The 14,252-nt window shown below is 45.2% G+C and overlaps 1 protein-coding gene across 1 annotated transcript in view; it reads left to right on the top strand.

The window, feature by feature from the left end:
- The window catches only part of pou6f2 (POU class 6 homeobox 2), a 75,325-nt gene that overhangs the window by 31,775 nt on the left and 29,298 nt on the right, over positions 1-14,252 (top strand). Inside the window, exon 5 of the mRNA XM_061666552.1 lies at positions 10,144-10,444. Within this exon, the coding sequence (XP_061522536.1) occupies positions 10,144-10,444 (301 nt within the window). The remainder of the gene's footprint in view (positions 1-10,143; positions 10,445-14,252) is intronic.

Below are 14,252 nucleotides of genomic sequence, written 5' to 3' on the forward strand. Positions count from 1 at the left end.
TCAAAGTGAGCAGAGGAGACGTGAGGGGGTTGCAATCAAACAAGCACATTTACACTGTGGCTCATGCACGGCATAATGCAAACACACATCCCCCCCCCCCCCCCCCCCCCCCCCCCCCCCCCCCCCCCCCCGGCCCCCGAAACTGAAGAATTACTCCGGCACATCTGTTTGAAGCGCTCGCCGCCGACGCCGCGTCACTTGTTGCAGACGTGCTAATGATTTGTCGTACATATGTGGCGTAATTGCGCGCTTGATTGTGCCGCATTATGTTTAACGGCACGTATCCCCAGGCGTTTGTGCGTAGGACGTCTTCCCTTGGGTTTGCTTGCTGTGGATGGTGGCACGACGGCCCGAACAGCTCCGTAATTAGGTTGAAGTCACACATGAAGTCAAAACGGAATAAATAAATACAAATATATACATTTATGAAAATATTTAGTGCTGAACTTTTTGAAAGTTGGCAAAATAACACTTGCCCGAGCGCCGAATAGAAACTAGAGAGGTTGAAGTATTTCGTAGATGTTGATACAGACAATATTGTTATCAAATATGGCGTCATTATAATATAATGTCTGTCACTGTGGCTCGGCGATTCTACAAGAAACTGCTACCCGAGTGCCGAATAGTAACGACATAAGTGGGTGAAGGTCTTTTTGGAGATGTTGACAGGAACATGAATGTTCTATACAGCAATGCATCGTTTCTTAAAATATAGTAACAAGCGTGATCGTCACTGTGGTTGCGCCATGCTGCAGGACACAGCTGCCCGAGCGCTGAATAGTAGCGCAGAGGGGAGGAAAAACGCTGATATCGATGTTGATATCGACTTTTTCCATTCTTAAAAAAAAATAAAAATAAATAAAATATTCGTTTGAAAATTTTGGGGGGCAGAAACTATTGTTTTACGTCATCGTGTAAAGCCTGGAGAATAGTTGAGCGACTCGTGCAGTACCGAGGTTCGCTTGCTTCAACGTTTCGTACGATTCTCGACTAAATTCTCCTGAGCCTTGACGATTATACGGCAATCCACTTATTGCCCTTGTCCATGGACATGGATTTTGTCCGCTTGTTTTGTAGAGAATGCGTCGCTGCCATCAAGTTGGCCTGCTATTTCCCCGCCTTTGCCAAGTGCCCCTGGAGATGTTTTGTTGAAATTACATCTCACTCGTTCCCGCCAAAGTCTCTCGGTCGGCCCCGCTAAAGGTCCGCGACGTGCGAGCTTTCGGCCGTGGCCGGCGTACGTAGTCAAGCATCGCAAATGAGAATTGATTTGTGATTTACATGGTCAGCGAGGGGAAAATGAACCTATGAAATGTTGTAAATGAAATATTAGACAAGGTGCAGCGGTGGGGAGCGGGTAGCGGGAGATGCTAATCCCGCGAAACCAGAATTCCTGCCTGGCTGACATTTCGCATTCATTCGAGTTCTGCATGACTTGTAATGTTAATGGTAATATTCTTATCGCCGGTGGTTTCAAATAGTATACAATCGTATACCTTTTTCTGTCGAGAAAAAAGTAAATAAATAAAAAAGAAGATAATAATCAGATTTTCTTCACTACAATTCATCTTATACAAATATTAAACACTGACCCCTCTGAATGCGTATTTTTTCAATAGTACAATATAGTAAAAACATCATTTTAGCTCTTTTGTGTGTGTGCAGAATATAGCATTCATGACATGTCCAACAAATAATGTATAATAATGTTTTTTTGTTTTGTTTTTTTTACCTACTACCTTCTCATTTGGACACACAGACTTCACGATTTTGTTGTTGGCGTTCACAAAGCTACAATTAGCTTAACATTCAATGCAAATGATACGAATGCACTGGAGCCTAACGCAATCTTTAGGCTCCATCTTAATAAAACAAGCCAATCGATGTCATATTATGTGCCGGTCAATACTACTTACACTCAACACAAATGTTTGTAATTTTGATCAATAGGCTCTGGCATTGAACACTTCCTATATGGTGGCCGCGTATGGATTTCCGGGGGAGAAAACTCGAATGAGTGGCTCTGAAGAGGTCATTTTGGATCCTCCTTCTCCGGTTTCATGAGGAGTCCGTGGCCACGTCTGCCAGCAGACGGCATCGGAACCCAACCCCATCGCTAAAAGCCGTCTGCGGTTACTAATTGCCGACCGGGGCGTCATTACCTTAATTAATGGGGTGGGACTGGTTGGAGGGAGGGGGTGGGATGGGGGCTTTTATCGGTATCAGCGCGGCTTAAAAGGTCCCGCGAGATGTGCGACGGTCCCACAGGCGCTATTTCTGCATCCGAGATGGCGTCACGACAAGACTACTAAGTCATCTCCTGGGTTTTTCTTGGTCTTTCTTTCTTGGCTTTGATTCTTCCCAAATTAATTCACGTTGACAAAGTCAACTTTAGCGGGCTACACACGCACCGGATTGGAGCATTTTCTCTCCGTTGCGATCAAAGTCAGAAAAAATGGGATTATCGGATATCTCTGAAAGATTATCCTGCGGCGTTGGGTGTGTTAGCAGGGATCTTTCCACCCCATGTTAAATGTTAAATGTAAAAACCCATTCGATATGTATCGCGGGGTACCAACATACTGATAATCGGGGCGAATTATAGCATCGAAATCAGCAAAAGCCACATTGTTGGATGTCTTTGAAAGATTATCCTAAATGATTATCCTGTGTTGCGGGAAGTGTTAAGAGAGATTTCTCTGTTAAACCTGTTCAATTTTTAAAACCGTGTATTCGCATAACAACAGTTTGGACCACAGGAGGATTGTTTTTAGAGACATCCGATAGTCGGGCCTTTGCTGACATTGATCATAAGAGGATAAAATGCTGAAATTCAGATCGTCTGTCCAAGCAGATTGTGGAGGGGGCAAAAAAAAAAAAAAATTCATTTTAACACACCCAAACCACAGGATAATCCCTCAGAATAATCTTTTAGGAACATCTAACAATTAGGCCTTTGTGGACTTTGATGGCGAGGGAGGGGAAAAAAGATCCACTTTGGCCCGATTGTCGGCGTGTACGTACGCGCGCGCGCGTGTGTGTGTGTGTGTGCGTGTGTGTGTACGTACACGACGTTTTAGCATTGGTCGTGTTCGGTTGGCTCTCGCTGTGAAATTAGCCCTCGCACGTCTGGATAAAAGACGCAGATCATCCGGGGTGGAAATAAAATGGGTCTGATGCATACAACCCGTACCTCGTAAGTTCCGGTGATGTATTGTCCCGGGCGCGGGATTTCATTTACCGCCGCTGCCCTTTGCTGAACCTGTTGCTAGTCAGCGAGCACGATAAAGCGCATAAGTAGCACGCCGCTTCATTCATCATACTCTGTGGGGCTCATATGGCATGCAGCAAGGGGGGCGACTAAAGGATCCCTATCGGGATCCGCAGAGAATCCATTAAAGTGCATTTTGGCGCGCTGGCGTCGACGAAACATTACCCGGTCGTGTCTTGGCATAAGAGCTGTTTATGCAGACTCATCAGCCTCGTGGAACCGCTGTTTATTCTTTCTCTCACTTGCCTCTCTGGAGGTCTTCTGAATGAAATTTAGTGGCATGACACTAGACAAAGTCTCAAGTGCCCATGGTCAATATTAAACGGGAAGTCGGCCATTTTGGGGGAATCCCAGAGCTCCTACTCTGATGGACTCCTTGGCAAGTAAGAAAAAAATTAGCCCCTGACACCACTTTCACCACTCAACATGAAATTAGGTGGACATGTCTATCATAACCAGATGCATGAAAAACTCACAAGTACCTATGCCTGAAATTGAACAGGAAGTCGTCCACTTTGTGCGAATTCCAAGGCTGGTACTTTTGATGGACTCCTTGGAAAGTTTGAAAACATTTGCCCCCGACACCAGTTTCACCAATCAACATGAAATTGGGTGGACATGTATCCGAACAGGACGCACGAAAAAGTCTCAAGGACCCCTGCCCCAAATTGAACAGGAAATCTCCAATTTGGTTGAGCTAATTTTCAGGATTGGCCATTGAAAAGCGAGCGCGCGGGGCCGTCCGTCGCCGCTCCCCGCTTTAACTCCGTTGCATTTGGAAAGCCGTTCCCTCCGTCGTGCGAACGGCTCTGTGTTGTATTAAAGAGCATTAATAATCACAAGAGGCCGCTTGTGTGTGTCACTCGCGAGGCTTCACGTCAGTGTACAGCGCTGGCGGGCACGTGGCGCTGCTGTGAAAGTGCTTACACGCGCCCTCAGACGCCGAGCAAAGGGAATAATTAAGGGGGCGAGATTGGAGGCAGAAGAATGGAAAGCAAATCCCGTTGTTTGAGCTCATTTCATCCTTTTCTCTGCTTCTTCCCCAAATGTACTGTGTGGGCATGCGCTGCCGTGGATGCTATCAAAAGCATATGTAAGCTCGCAGCAGAACAAAAGCCGTACGATGTCCTCCTCATCTGCCGCATTGCCTTTTGATTCGTCTCGTTATGCACGTCTGTACGAATACGCTGCTTATCTTCTGTTGACCGATAGTGAATTTATCAAATTGCTTTTTAAGCAATGTGAAGTGCCCCCCTTCTTCCTTCCATTTTTCTGTACGTGGCCCTCAGTGGAGAAAGTTTGGGCATCCCTTCTCAACGTAATCCACAATAGAATTCCAATTTGAGGTGAACTACATTGTCAGGGCAACTCCTTTTCCAGAGCGCTAAACGCAGACCCTCAATCTCTCCAGGCTTTTACTGTCAGTCCAGAGAGCACTCAGTCATCTCTGTGCATCACACCCCCCAATATTGATTTTTCCACCCACTGAAACAGCCGCATGAACATAAATTTTGCATGAGGCTTTTACTCGGGGCCTGCGTGCTTTTGGTCTGACGACGCTCGATGGGCGCGCGAACGCACGCTTAATAACCCGGCCCTGCCCTGTCCCGCCAGGCGGACGGGCTCTGCCTTAAGACGCTGCAAGGTGTGTTGGGGCTCGGGTGGAGGAGGGGGGTCCGAGGGCAAACGCATGGGACCCCTCACTGGGCAGCATTGTATTACATTTTGTCAACATATTCCTTGAAATAACTCTGCGACATCCCTGCTTCCAGATGCCAAGAAGAGAACGAGAAGGCCATCAGCTATTATTAGACAGAAATGCATTTTTCTTCTTGTCTTGTATAGTCTTGTCATATTTGGTGCATTCATTTAGCCGTTTTCTTCCCCTAAAATGGGTCAATTTAAGTGCATTTATTCACGTTTTACATAGTTCTTTTATTCATTTTGCGATTAGATAATTGGTGAATTCATTTGTTGAGAGAGAGAAAAGAAACGTCATAAAATAAACAATATTATAGAACCATAAGGTACTGAGAACAAGAGTGGGCTCAATCCATGTTGTCATTTTGCTGGGCAGTGGTCGTGTGGCTTTTTCTGGATACTTGCTTTTACAGAAATTGTGGTTTATCTCACATTCTGACATTTTGCCAAATGTTCTGATTTCGATGACATATAATGGCAGTTATCCACAACGGAGGTTCTGTCATCATTTTCAGTTGCATAGGTTGGATGCTGGTCAGTATCATACTGTATAAATGACCAGGAAACAACTAAACAGGGACTAGAGAGAGGTTTAATGCAATAGTGGTCTAAATCCACAAAGATCTGTCAAATCTACACCTGAGTGATTTCCTTGAAATTTAATCGTGATTCTGATTTTGGCTTCACACAATCATAAACACAGAATTGAAGAAAAACTATGAATGGGCGGAACGGCAAAAAGCAACCTACATGATATATTTTAAAAATCCATCTCCGTGATGAAGACATCTGTTGGGGGGGGGAACAAAAAAAAAAAACCTTGAAATGTCTACGACCGCTTTCTGTGTTTGTCAAGGGCCTCAAAGCTCCTCTCGTATGAAATTTCATGTCATTGCTGGTTAATAAGATTTTTAGCTTTTAACCTCCTCCTCCCACCTTTCATATCTTTCGCCAAAGAAGCAAATCAGACTGGAATGAAAGTAGATCTTATTTTCATTGGGAACCTCCCCCCACCAACACTGTTCCTCGAACCACACCGCCCAAAGAGGTCCTTGAGCCAGGCAGCATTATTAAACAAAAAAAGCGTGGCATTATCGAGTCTTGTTTGCGTAACATATCCTTGGCGAGAGATGAGATCATTTGACATGCTTTACCTCCCCAACAATAAAATGATTATGAATACAAGCCACAAGAGTTACTCTCGAAACATCCTGAGTGATCCTTAAATAATATTACAATTGCACTTCTGCCTCGGAAGGACTCATACTTAATACTTCGCGGAATTGTGTTGGAATTGGTATTGGAATTGCGGAAAGTGGTCCAGTCGGTCCTGTGCTAGACTTGTGAGACAAGTCGGTCAGCTCCATGCAACCCAGATGTGACGTGCAACTCAGAAAAGGTCAATATTAGTGCAGTGACTCACGAAAACACAAAATCACTTTTGTGTTTCACTTCATACGATTCAGGGGTTTCATCAATTAAACCGAGTTTATTTGTCTATGAGATGGGGGGGATGGATTAAAATCGGGAATCAGATTTTTTTATTTTAAAACATTTCATTTGACATTAACATTTACATTTTACATAAAGACCTGAGCAAAGTCTTTGTTGGAAAAGACACATCCACAAATATTGCAAATTGAGAAGTATAATTTAATGTCACCTTTAAATGTAACGTTATTACTGTCATAATCAATAGGAAATACCAAAAGTTGTCTTTCTCGTTTATTCCTTGCCGGAAGGGGAAGACATTTGTACAGAGCGACCACGGAATGCAGAACACAAGCTGTTCTACAGCTAGAAAAAGAAAATTTAGCTGCCTCGTGATGGCAAACATGCAATTGTTTTCGCTTTCTTGGAGCAGGGCGTTCAAATTACCAATGGCTAATGAGCCACATGCTGCTTCACTGTGCTCTGATCACATGTAGCAGGATTGTGTTGCGCAAGTAGAGCGGTGACTAGCGCTGTGGCAAGGGCTAACAGAGAACGCTAAAAGACATCAGTGCACACGAACTGCGACGTTATCCACTTGAGCGACCTGCTCCTCGCTAATCCTCTGAGTAAAAAAATGACCTTCCTTTTGACCACCGCCGTAACGATCCCGAACCGGCACGGTCTAAATTGCCTTATCTCCGCCGGAGTCATTAGCGGCAAGGTGGCAGTGGTAGCTTTAGCTCGAGGGACGGACTCTTTATTTGCAGAAAACTTAATTCAACGCAGCTATTGACGTACTGTAGCCATAGACAGCAGACCAATAGAAGCCACTAAAAACTCTTTCTCTGTGTGTCTTTAAGTGAAGTCCGTTAGGTTTATTGATCACACACAATACAAGAACGCTCCCATTCAGTCACATCACTTCTATTTCCAAGGTTTACAGAACTGATGTCATTTTCCTTGAGGTGATATCTAATAATGGTCTCATGAAAAGCTTCTAATTATCAATTTTTGTCACGCAAGTCGGCCTTGGATTGTGAGAAAGTACATCAATGTGTGGTTTCTTTGAACACGATGAAACAAATGAATTGAATCCAGTGGTACGTTATGTGTGAAAGTAGTGCTTAATGCGACCCTTCGGCACTCTTGTCGGCTAAAAACTGAGGTAACCTTTTCCTCTAAATGAGTAGGGCTGACATGTCCGTGATGTCAAGTTATGAGTCTGGCACTTTGTGAGATTCTGGATTCGCTGTCCTCGATGTATTAACTAAGATAACAGTACAAGTTCCAAAGTAGCAGTCTCGAGGAGTGTAACAGCACGGTAGGCACCTGGAGAGGAGGTTTAAAACGTTTACTAGAGCGTTTCCCCGCTGGGATGAATAAATGTTTTGGAATCTGAATATAGGGTGTCTTAATTCTTGCTATTTTTTTCTGAACGAGTCGAGGCTTGGTCTGTAATCCAGCAAATAGTGAGGGTTCACTGAATTTTCTTGTAATTCAACGACCGAATGTGTTGGTGGTTCTAGTGCGATCATATGTCCAGAGATCATTGACTTCCAAGAGTTAGTTTACTTGAGGTCTTTTCTGCGAAGCTCCGAGATGACTCCACACGTTACGCGGGCCTCGTTATAAACATTAACATAGAGTCGCTGAATTGTGTCGACAGCGAAACGGGGACCCTCAGTCAGAAGAAGAACCCGTGAGTACGGAAGAGAGACACTCGTGCGATATAATGAGCTCGCCGGCGAGGCGTCTCTTTGGCCCTCACTCCATCATTCGAGCAAAGCCGCGGCGCAAACAATTAGCCCAGACGAGCCCGTCTGTGGATTACGTGCCGCAGCCACGCAATCAAAAAGGAGAACACCGACGTGCCCGTCGCCCACTTAGAGAGGAACGGCAGCGGGTCAGTGGTCCTGACAGTCTTAACAAGATGACAGCGTTTATAAAGCACTGGTGTTAAAGAATATAGTTACCTGCAGCGCGGCTCTGGTAATAAGGCCACATGGGGCTTCTTCCATATTCCCTATGTATTTGTTTGCTTTTGCCTCATCCTCTGTTGTTATGCCGCTTGTTTCTCGCCGTAATGGTCCACGCCGGAGGACATTCTCTAGTCGCCTTTGATCTCGCCTGCGCTTTCGATAATTTTCTGACAGACGCGGCGTCGAACCGCACTTTTGTGTTCTGCTTTCGTATTCCGTCTTATAAGTAGAGCTCAACATTTTGTCACTGCGGCAGGAAAGTGGCTGTCCTGCGTGTGTGCGACTGTGGGGGGTTGGTTTGAAGTTTTCAAGTCATCGTCGTGGCTTTCTTGTGGTATTTTTAGGGCACTTTTTAAGACCCGCCATTTTTAGGGTTTGCTCGTAATGTTGCAGCCGTGTTCATCCTGGTGAAAATGTACATTTGGTTGGGAGAATGGCCTCACTAGCGTCTGGACTTTTTTTTTTTTTTTTTTTTTTGGGGAAAATTCAGCTCTTGAAGCCAGTTTCACTTAGCCACATGAAATTCGGTAGGCATGTGTATCAACAGTAGACCCACGAAAAAGTCTGACGACGCCATGCCCGAAAAGACACAGGAAGTCTACCATTTTGGTTTGAAGGGACTCATACGTTCAAGCAAGCAAGTTTCCATTTGGGAGGAATCGCAGGACTGAGTTAGCTCCCCTGGGCATTTACGAAAATTCAGGCCCCGAAGACTGTTTCATTTAGGGACATACAATTTGGTCGACTTGTCTAGCATGAATGGAGTCACAAAAAACTCTCCAAACCCCATGACTGTCTTTTGGTTTGAAGCTGCATTTTGGTCGTTTGCAGGGATCTTTCTCAATACAATTCAGTCCCCGAACCCAGTGTCACTCAGCAACATGCAATTTGGTAGGCATGTGTCTGTCATGAGTGAACTCACAAAAAAAGACTCAACCCATGCCAGAACAGACACAGGAAGTCTGCCATTTTGGTTTGCAGTCGACTTCGTTCTGGTAACTTACTGAGGTCCTTCAAATATGGACTTTTTCTAGATCTTTTGTTTGATTGCGACCAGATTTGAATCATGTAGACCAGACAGATGGGTGAAGATAAATTATGAGTAATTTCACTTCTCATCATTGTGTATGAGTGGAGAATGCTGGCGAACTTGACAACTCGCAGTAAAAGGCGAAACTAATAACTCCACAAGGTCAAAACTTGACCAAACTTTTTTCTGCATGATGACGGGTCCCGCCTTGAAGGAATCATAGCGCCATTACTGGCAGAAATTTTTTAGCTCTAATAACTCCATTCCTTGATGTGGCTTCATCCCTTCCTGTTTCTTTTTTTTTTTTTTTTTTTTTTTTTTTTTAAACAGCATTTAAATGGGGTTCAAACAGGGCGCTATTATTGGATCCAATTAGTTAATGTTCCTGAAGTCTTTGCGAGGAGATTGATGCCTCTCTCTTTTTTTTTTTCCCCCTGGTGTGATTTGAGCCATTAAACGGGAATATCGTGCCCATCCTCCGAGTGACAATGACGACTTTTGACTTGGCAGAGAGCATTTATTTCATCTTTGTCCTTCCAAACTCAATTGAGCCACTCAAAACCCCGGAGGACCTTGTTGTGGCCCCGCACAATTTACATGTGCCTCTGGTCGCTTACATCCCACATTTCCATGCGTTCATGCATGTCAATCACAGGTGTGGGCTTGTGCAAATAAAGCCAACGCCTCAAGTTGTCGTGTGTTGATTCGACTTGTTGTTTTATCAACAGCTACCTCAACCCTCAACTCCCAACTCCAACACCTGCAGCAGCTCCAACAGATGCACCACCACCACCAGCAGCAGCAGCAGCAGCAACAGCAGCAGCAACAACACCAACAACACCATCACCACCAACACGCGCACAACCAAGTGTCGTCCCACCATCATCACATGACCCCGCCCGGTCAGCAGCAGTCCTCTGTGCCGTCGCCGGGTTCCGCCTGCTCCTCGGCGCCGCCGCAATCGCCGCCGTCGCACCGGCCGAACCAGTCGCCCGCCCGGAGCCTACCCTCGCCCGCCACCCCGCCGATGTCTCTGCCGGTGAGTCAACAAGACTCTTTACGATTCGACAGAAAGAGATATAGAATCACTGTAAAAAGAAACAATGGTATTACAGTGGTGTATTGAGATAAGAGTGACCAGACTTATGAGTCAGATTTATGTACCATAATCAGATCTTTTAATTGGCCCAAAGCTAAGGTAAGGTGGAGTAAATGGATTGTTATGCTTGTTTTTGGGGCATTTTTTTAATGACACAACAATTGATTGTAAATTTTTTTTTGCGGACCCCCGAGTTACAGCCCACCGACGCCCGGGTATCCCCGGATCCCAGTTGGAGAACGGCTGGTCTAAGGTTTTCTATGACATGTTCACTGCGCTCAGGAGGGATTCTGAGGTCATCTCTCCTCCTGTTTTATCAGCCTCTTAATCTCGGCTTCCCACTCAAGCTCCTTTTGCAGTCACTTTGTCCGTCCATCCATCTCGGCCACGCCGTCTGTCTGGCCGTCACCATCTCGATGATAATGGCCTATTTTATATCCCCGCGGTTTCATTTCGAGCGTGCGCCGGCCAGGGTCGCCTGGCCGTCCCCGGTCACATTCATCAGCGTCAGCCGCCTTATTGGGTTGTGGCGCGAGCTTCTTTATGGGCGAAGATGCGTTCGGCTATTTGTTCACTCGTCTTCAGCCCCGCCAACACAGCTGCTTTTTTTTTACCGCCGTCACGGACTGCTGAGACTCAGCTGGAAAAAAACAGTCTCTGGATTTAATGGGCCTCCAAAGGCGTTACGTCGGAACCCAACACATTGTCCAGTCTCCGTGCAGTATCACTTGCCAGAGACCAGAGACAACACATGACAGTCAATGCAACGCTAGCGCTAAAAATAAAAATAAACGTTCTTATCAAGAGTAAACCCACAAAAAAGTCTTAAGAACCCAAGGCAGAAAAGACAAGTCTGCCCCTTTAGCCATTTCCACGGGCCCTTCGAAGAAAATTCAGTCCCCGAAGCCAGTGTCACGCAGCAAGATGAAATTTGGCAGGCATGTCAATCATGAGTAAATGTACAAGAAAAGTCTCAAAAACCCATGACCATCAAGACACAGGAAGTTTGCTATTTTGGTTTGAAGTGCAATTTTAGGGTCTTTTTGGCCATTTCCAAGGGTCATTCTAAGAAAATTCTGCCTCTAAAGCCGGTGACACTTAGCAACATGATTATTTGGTAGGCATGTCTGTCTGGAGTGGACCCACAAAAAAAGAACCCATGCCTGAAATAACACAGGTCTTCCATTTTGGTTTGAAGCGGCCATTTCACAGCCAAGACAATAGAAGGTATGAGTCGAATTGCCTGCCTGCTTCTCTGCTTTCGATAGAAAATGTCTTGAAAGGAAGTAGTGAGCGTGATTACGTTGACTGAGGACAGACCTCCCTTGAGAGGAGGCCACATCATCTGTCATTAAGATATTGCTTCGATCAAATAGGATTAGCGTGTGTGTGTGTGTGTGTGTGTGCGTGCGGTGAAAGCGACAGCGCCCGTAAAGGGTTTACTTCTTTTCCGGGTCGGCGCTGGCCTTGGCAAGGACAGGCCGCGGCCTACGGCGACCACGCAATAGGATTTGAAGGCACGCTTCGGCAGACCCGCAGACCAGGGTGGCTGACTGAATGGCATTAAGCTCATTGGTTCCATCACATAAGACTTCTAGTACACACACGCATGAATTGTCACAATATCGTCTCTGTTCTTGCTCAGCGTGTCGAATGATAAGCTCTCCTCATTTAGTGATAACGATACTTGTCAGAAGTGTAGCTTATTTGCTGCTATAGACCGTGTTTAGCCACGTTAGCTAGCTAGTTCAGCTGCTAGCTGGTGCGGAACAAGTTAGCTTAGCATTCCCCCAGCAGTTCCTGAGCAGCTGGAAAAGCAGGGAGGAGATGTAGACGAACGTACAACTGGCGGCTCCTCCAACTCCGTTGGTCAGACGTGCATAAAGCCATTTTCACGCTGAGGCAGATACGATGACGTCATCATCGAGCGTTATTGCGATTGGTCGGAAGTATCCAAATCCATACCATAGGCCAAATTTATGTCGTCCACTGCATAAACCATATACTGTATACCGTGCTTCCCTAGTTTGACTCCCTTCTGCTAGCGTGCCAAGACCAGTTGTAGGTGACGGTCACACCGACAACTACAAATGCTCTGGCATTTCGGTCACAAATGATACTGAAATACCTTTTGCATACCATCCCAATTTTCTGTTTTAAAAGACTGTCAAAACATCCATCTAAACGACCATCGAAAACATGTTTAATTACACCGTGTTTTTAGCATTCTTTAATAGCTTTTCAACAGCATCTAAAAGGGAACATATCTCAAGAAGTTCGAGTTTCATAAGAAACTATCAAAATGATTTTGAATATAAAAAAATGAAGTAGGAATTAGTCTTCTGAAAATAATTTCTGTTTACTGTTTACTTTTTCAATTGAGCTCCCGAACTAAAGTGACTTTTGTATGATATTGTCATTTATTGTGATAAACCTGTGTATCGCCGTGTTAGAATCGTTCAAATCTTGCCATAAAGCCGTATGGTGAGTTGCTCCTAGATGACCTCGGATCACAAGAAGAAGACCTTTCGGCGCATCGTAGCCGTCGCTCGTTGATCTCACAATGTGTTCGAGCTGTGGTGGAGGTCTGGACTCTCCAAATGTTCTTGTTGCCCAACCCTGAAGCCATAATAAATTCATCAGTACAGTGCAGTGCAATGATCCATTTGTTCATTGTGATCCAATTCATTGTAAATCCCACCTTAATCCTGAGTATTCATGACATGCCCCGAGTGTTTGTTATGAATTAGTGAGACAAAACACAAGAATTACCCCCCGTTTGAGTACAACTCCCACCACAAGGATCCTGTCTGTCTTTGACTTCCTACAATTCTTACAATTCAGCAGCTAATTCGGTTCATCTTGAACCAGCCACAGCGGTGACAAATAGACTACGCGAGATTCGGAAATTTGCCTAAGTGTGTTAATGCGCTGATTGCGAGAGGCGGCGCTGGGATCTTTTTTAGCCCGGAGGTTGATTGATTGGAGCTGCGGGTTTTCTCCACGCCCGGAGAGCTCGGGGATTTGGCGGCGGGCAAAAGTGCGGCTACGCGGCGGAATTGATCTTAATTAGATCTGAAAGACCCGCCACAGCAGAACGGGCACGGCGATTAAAATGAAAAACAGGAGAAATTACCGATCAAATTAATCATAATGTCGGGCTACAGCTGTAAAGGCTGGTGTAATTTGCCACTCCAGTGGCTTACATCGGGCCGGGGCCGGCAGAGGGAGAGGCGCGACATGCTGATCCGGGGAAGCGGGAAGCTTAGGTCGGCCCTATCGACGCTCCCATTACGCTTGTACTATTCCGGGAGTCTGTTGACCCGCCTACTCCGGCCACACTTCCTCTCTCGAGCCTCGCACTCCTTCCTTCCTTACACTTGATGTCATCTTCTGCAGCGATGCCAAACCTCTGCCTTTTTCTCATCGAGTCTCTTTTCGACCTCTTGTAATAACCGTAATGCCCTCGAGCAAATTCTTTTATGTCCTTCACAATTGGTCACCGATCGTTTTCTTCCCAAAAAGATACCCACTGACCAACTTTAACTCAAAATGTGGCCAGGGTATGAATTATTTTAAAACAATAAATCATTTGAAAATAAATGTCAAGTAGGACTATTACAAAAGGTATCCCAATATTACAAAGAGGGCTCATCATTCAAAAATATGACATGGAAAAATACACAAATATTAGAAAAAAACTAAATATTAGAAAAACTATGGAAACATGTTCAATGG

This window comes from Phycodurus eques, chromosome 21 (assembly GCF_024500275.1).
Source record: "Phycodurus eques isolate BA_2022a chromosome 21, UOR_Pequ_1.1, whole genome shotgun sequence".
NCBI lineage: Eukaryota > Metazoa > Chordata > Actinopteri > Syngnathiformes > Syngnathidae > Phycodurus > Phycodurus eques.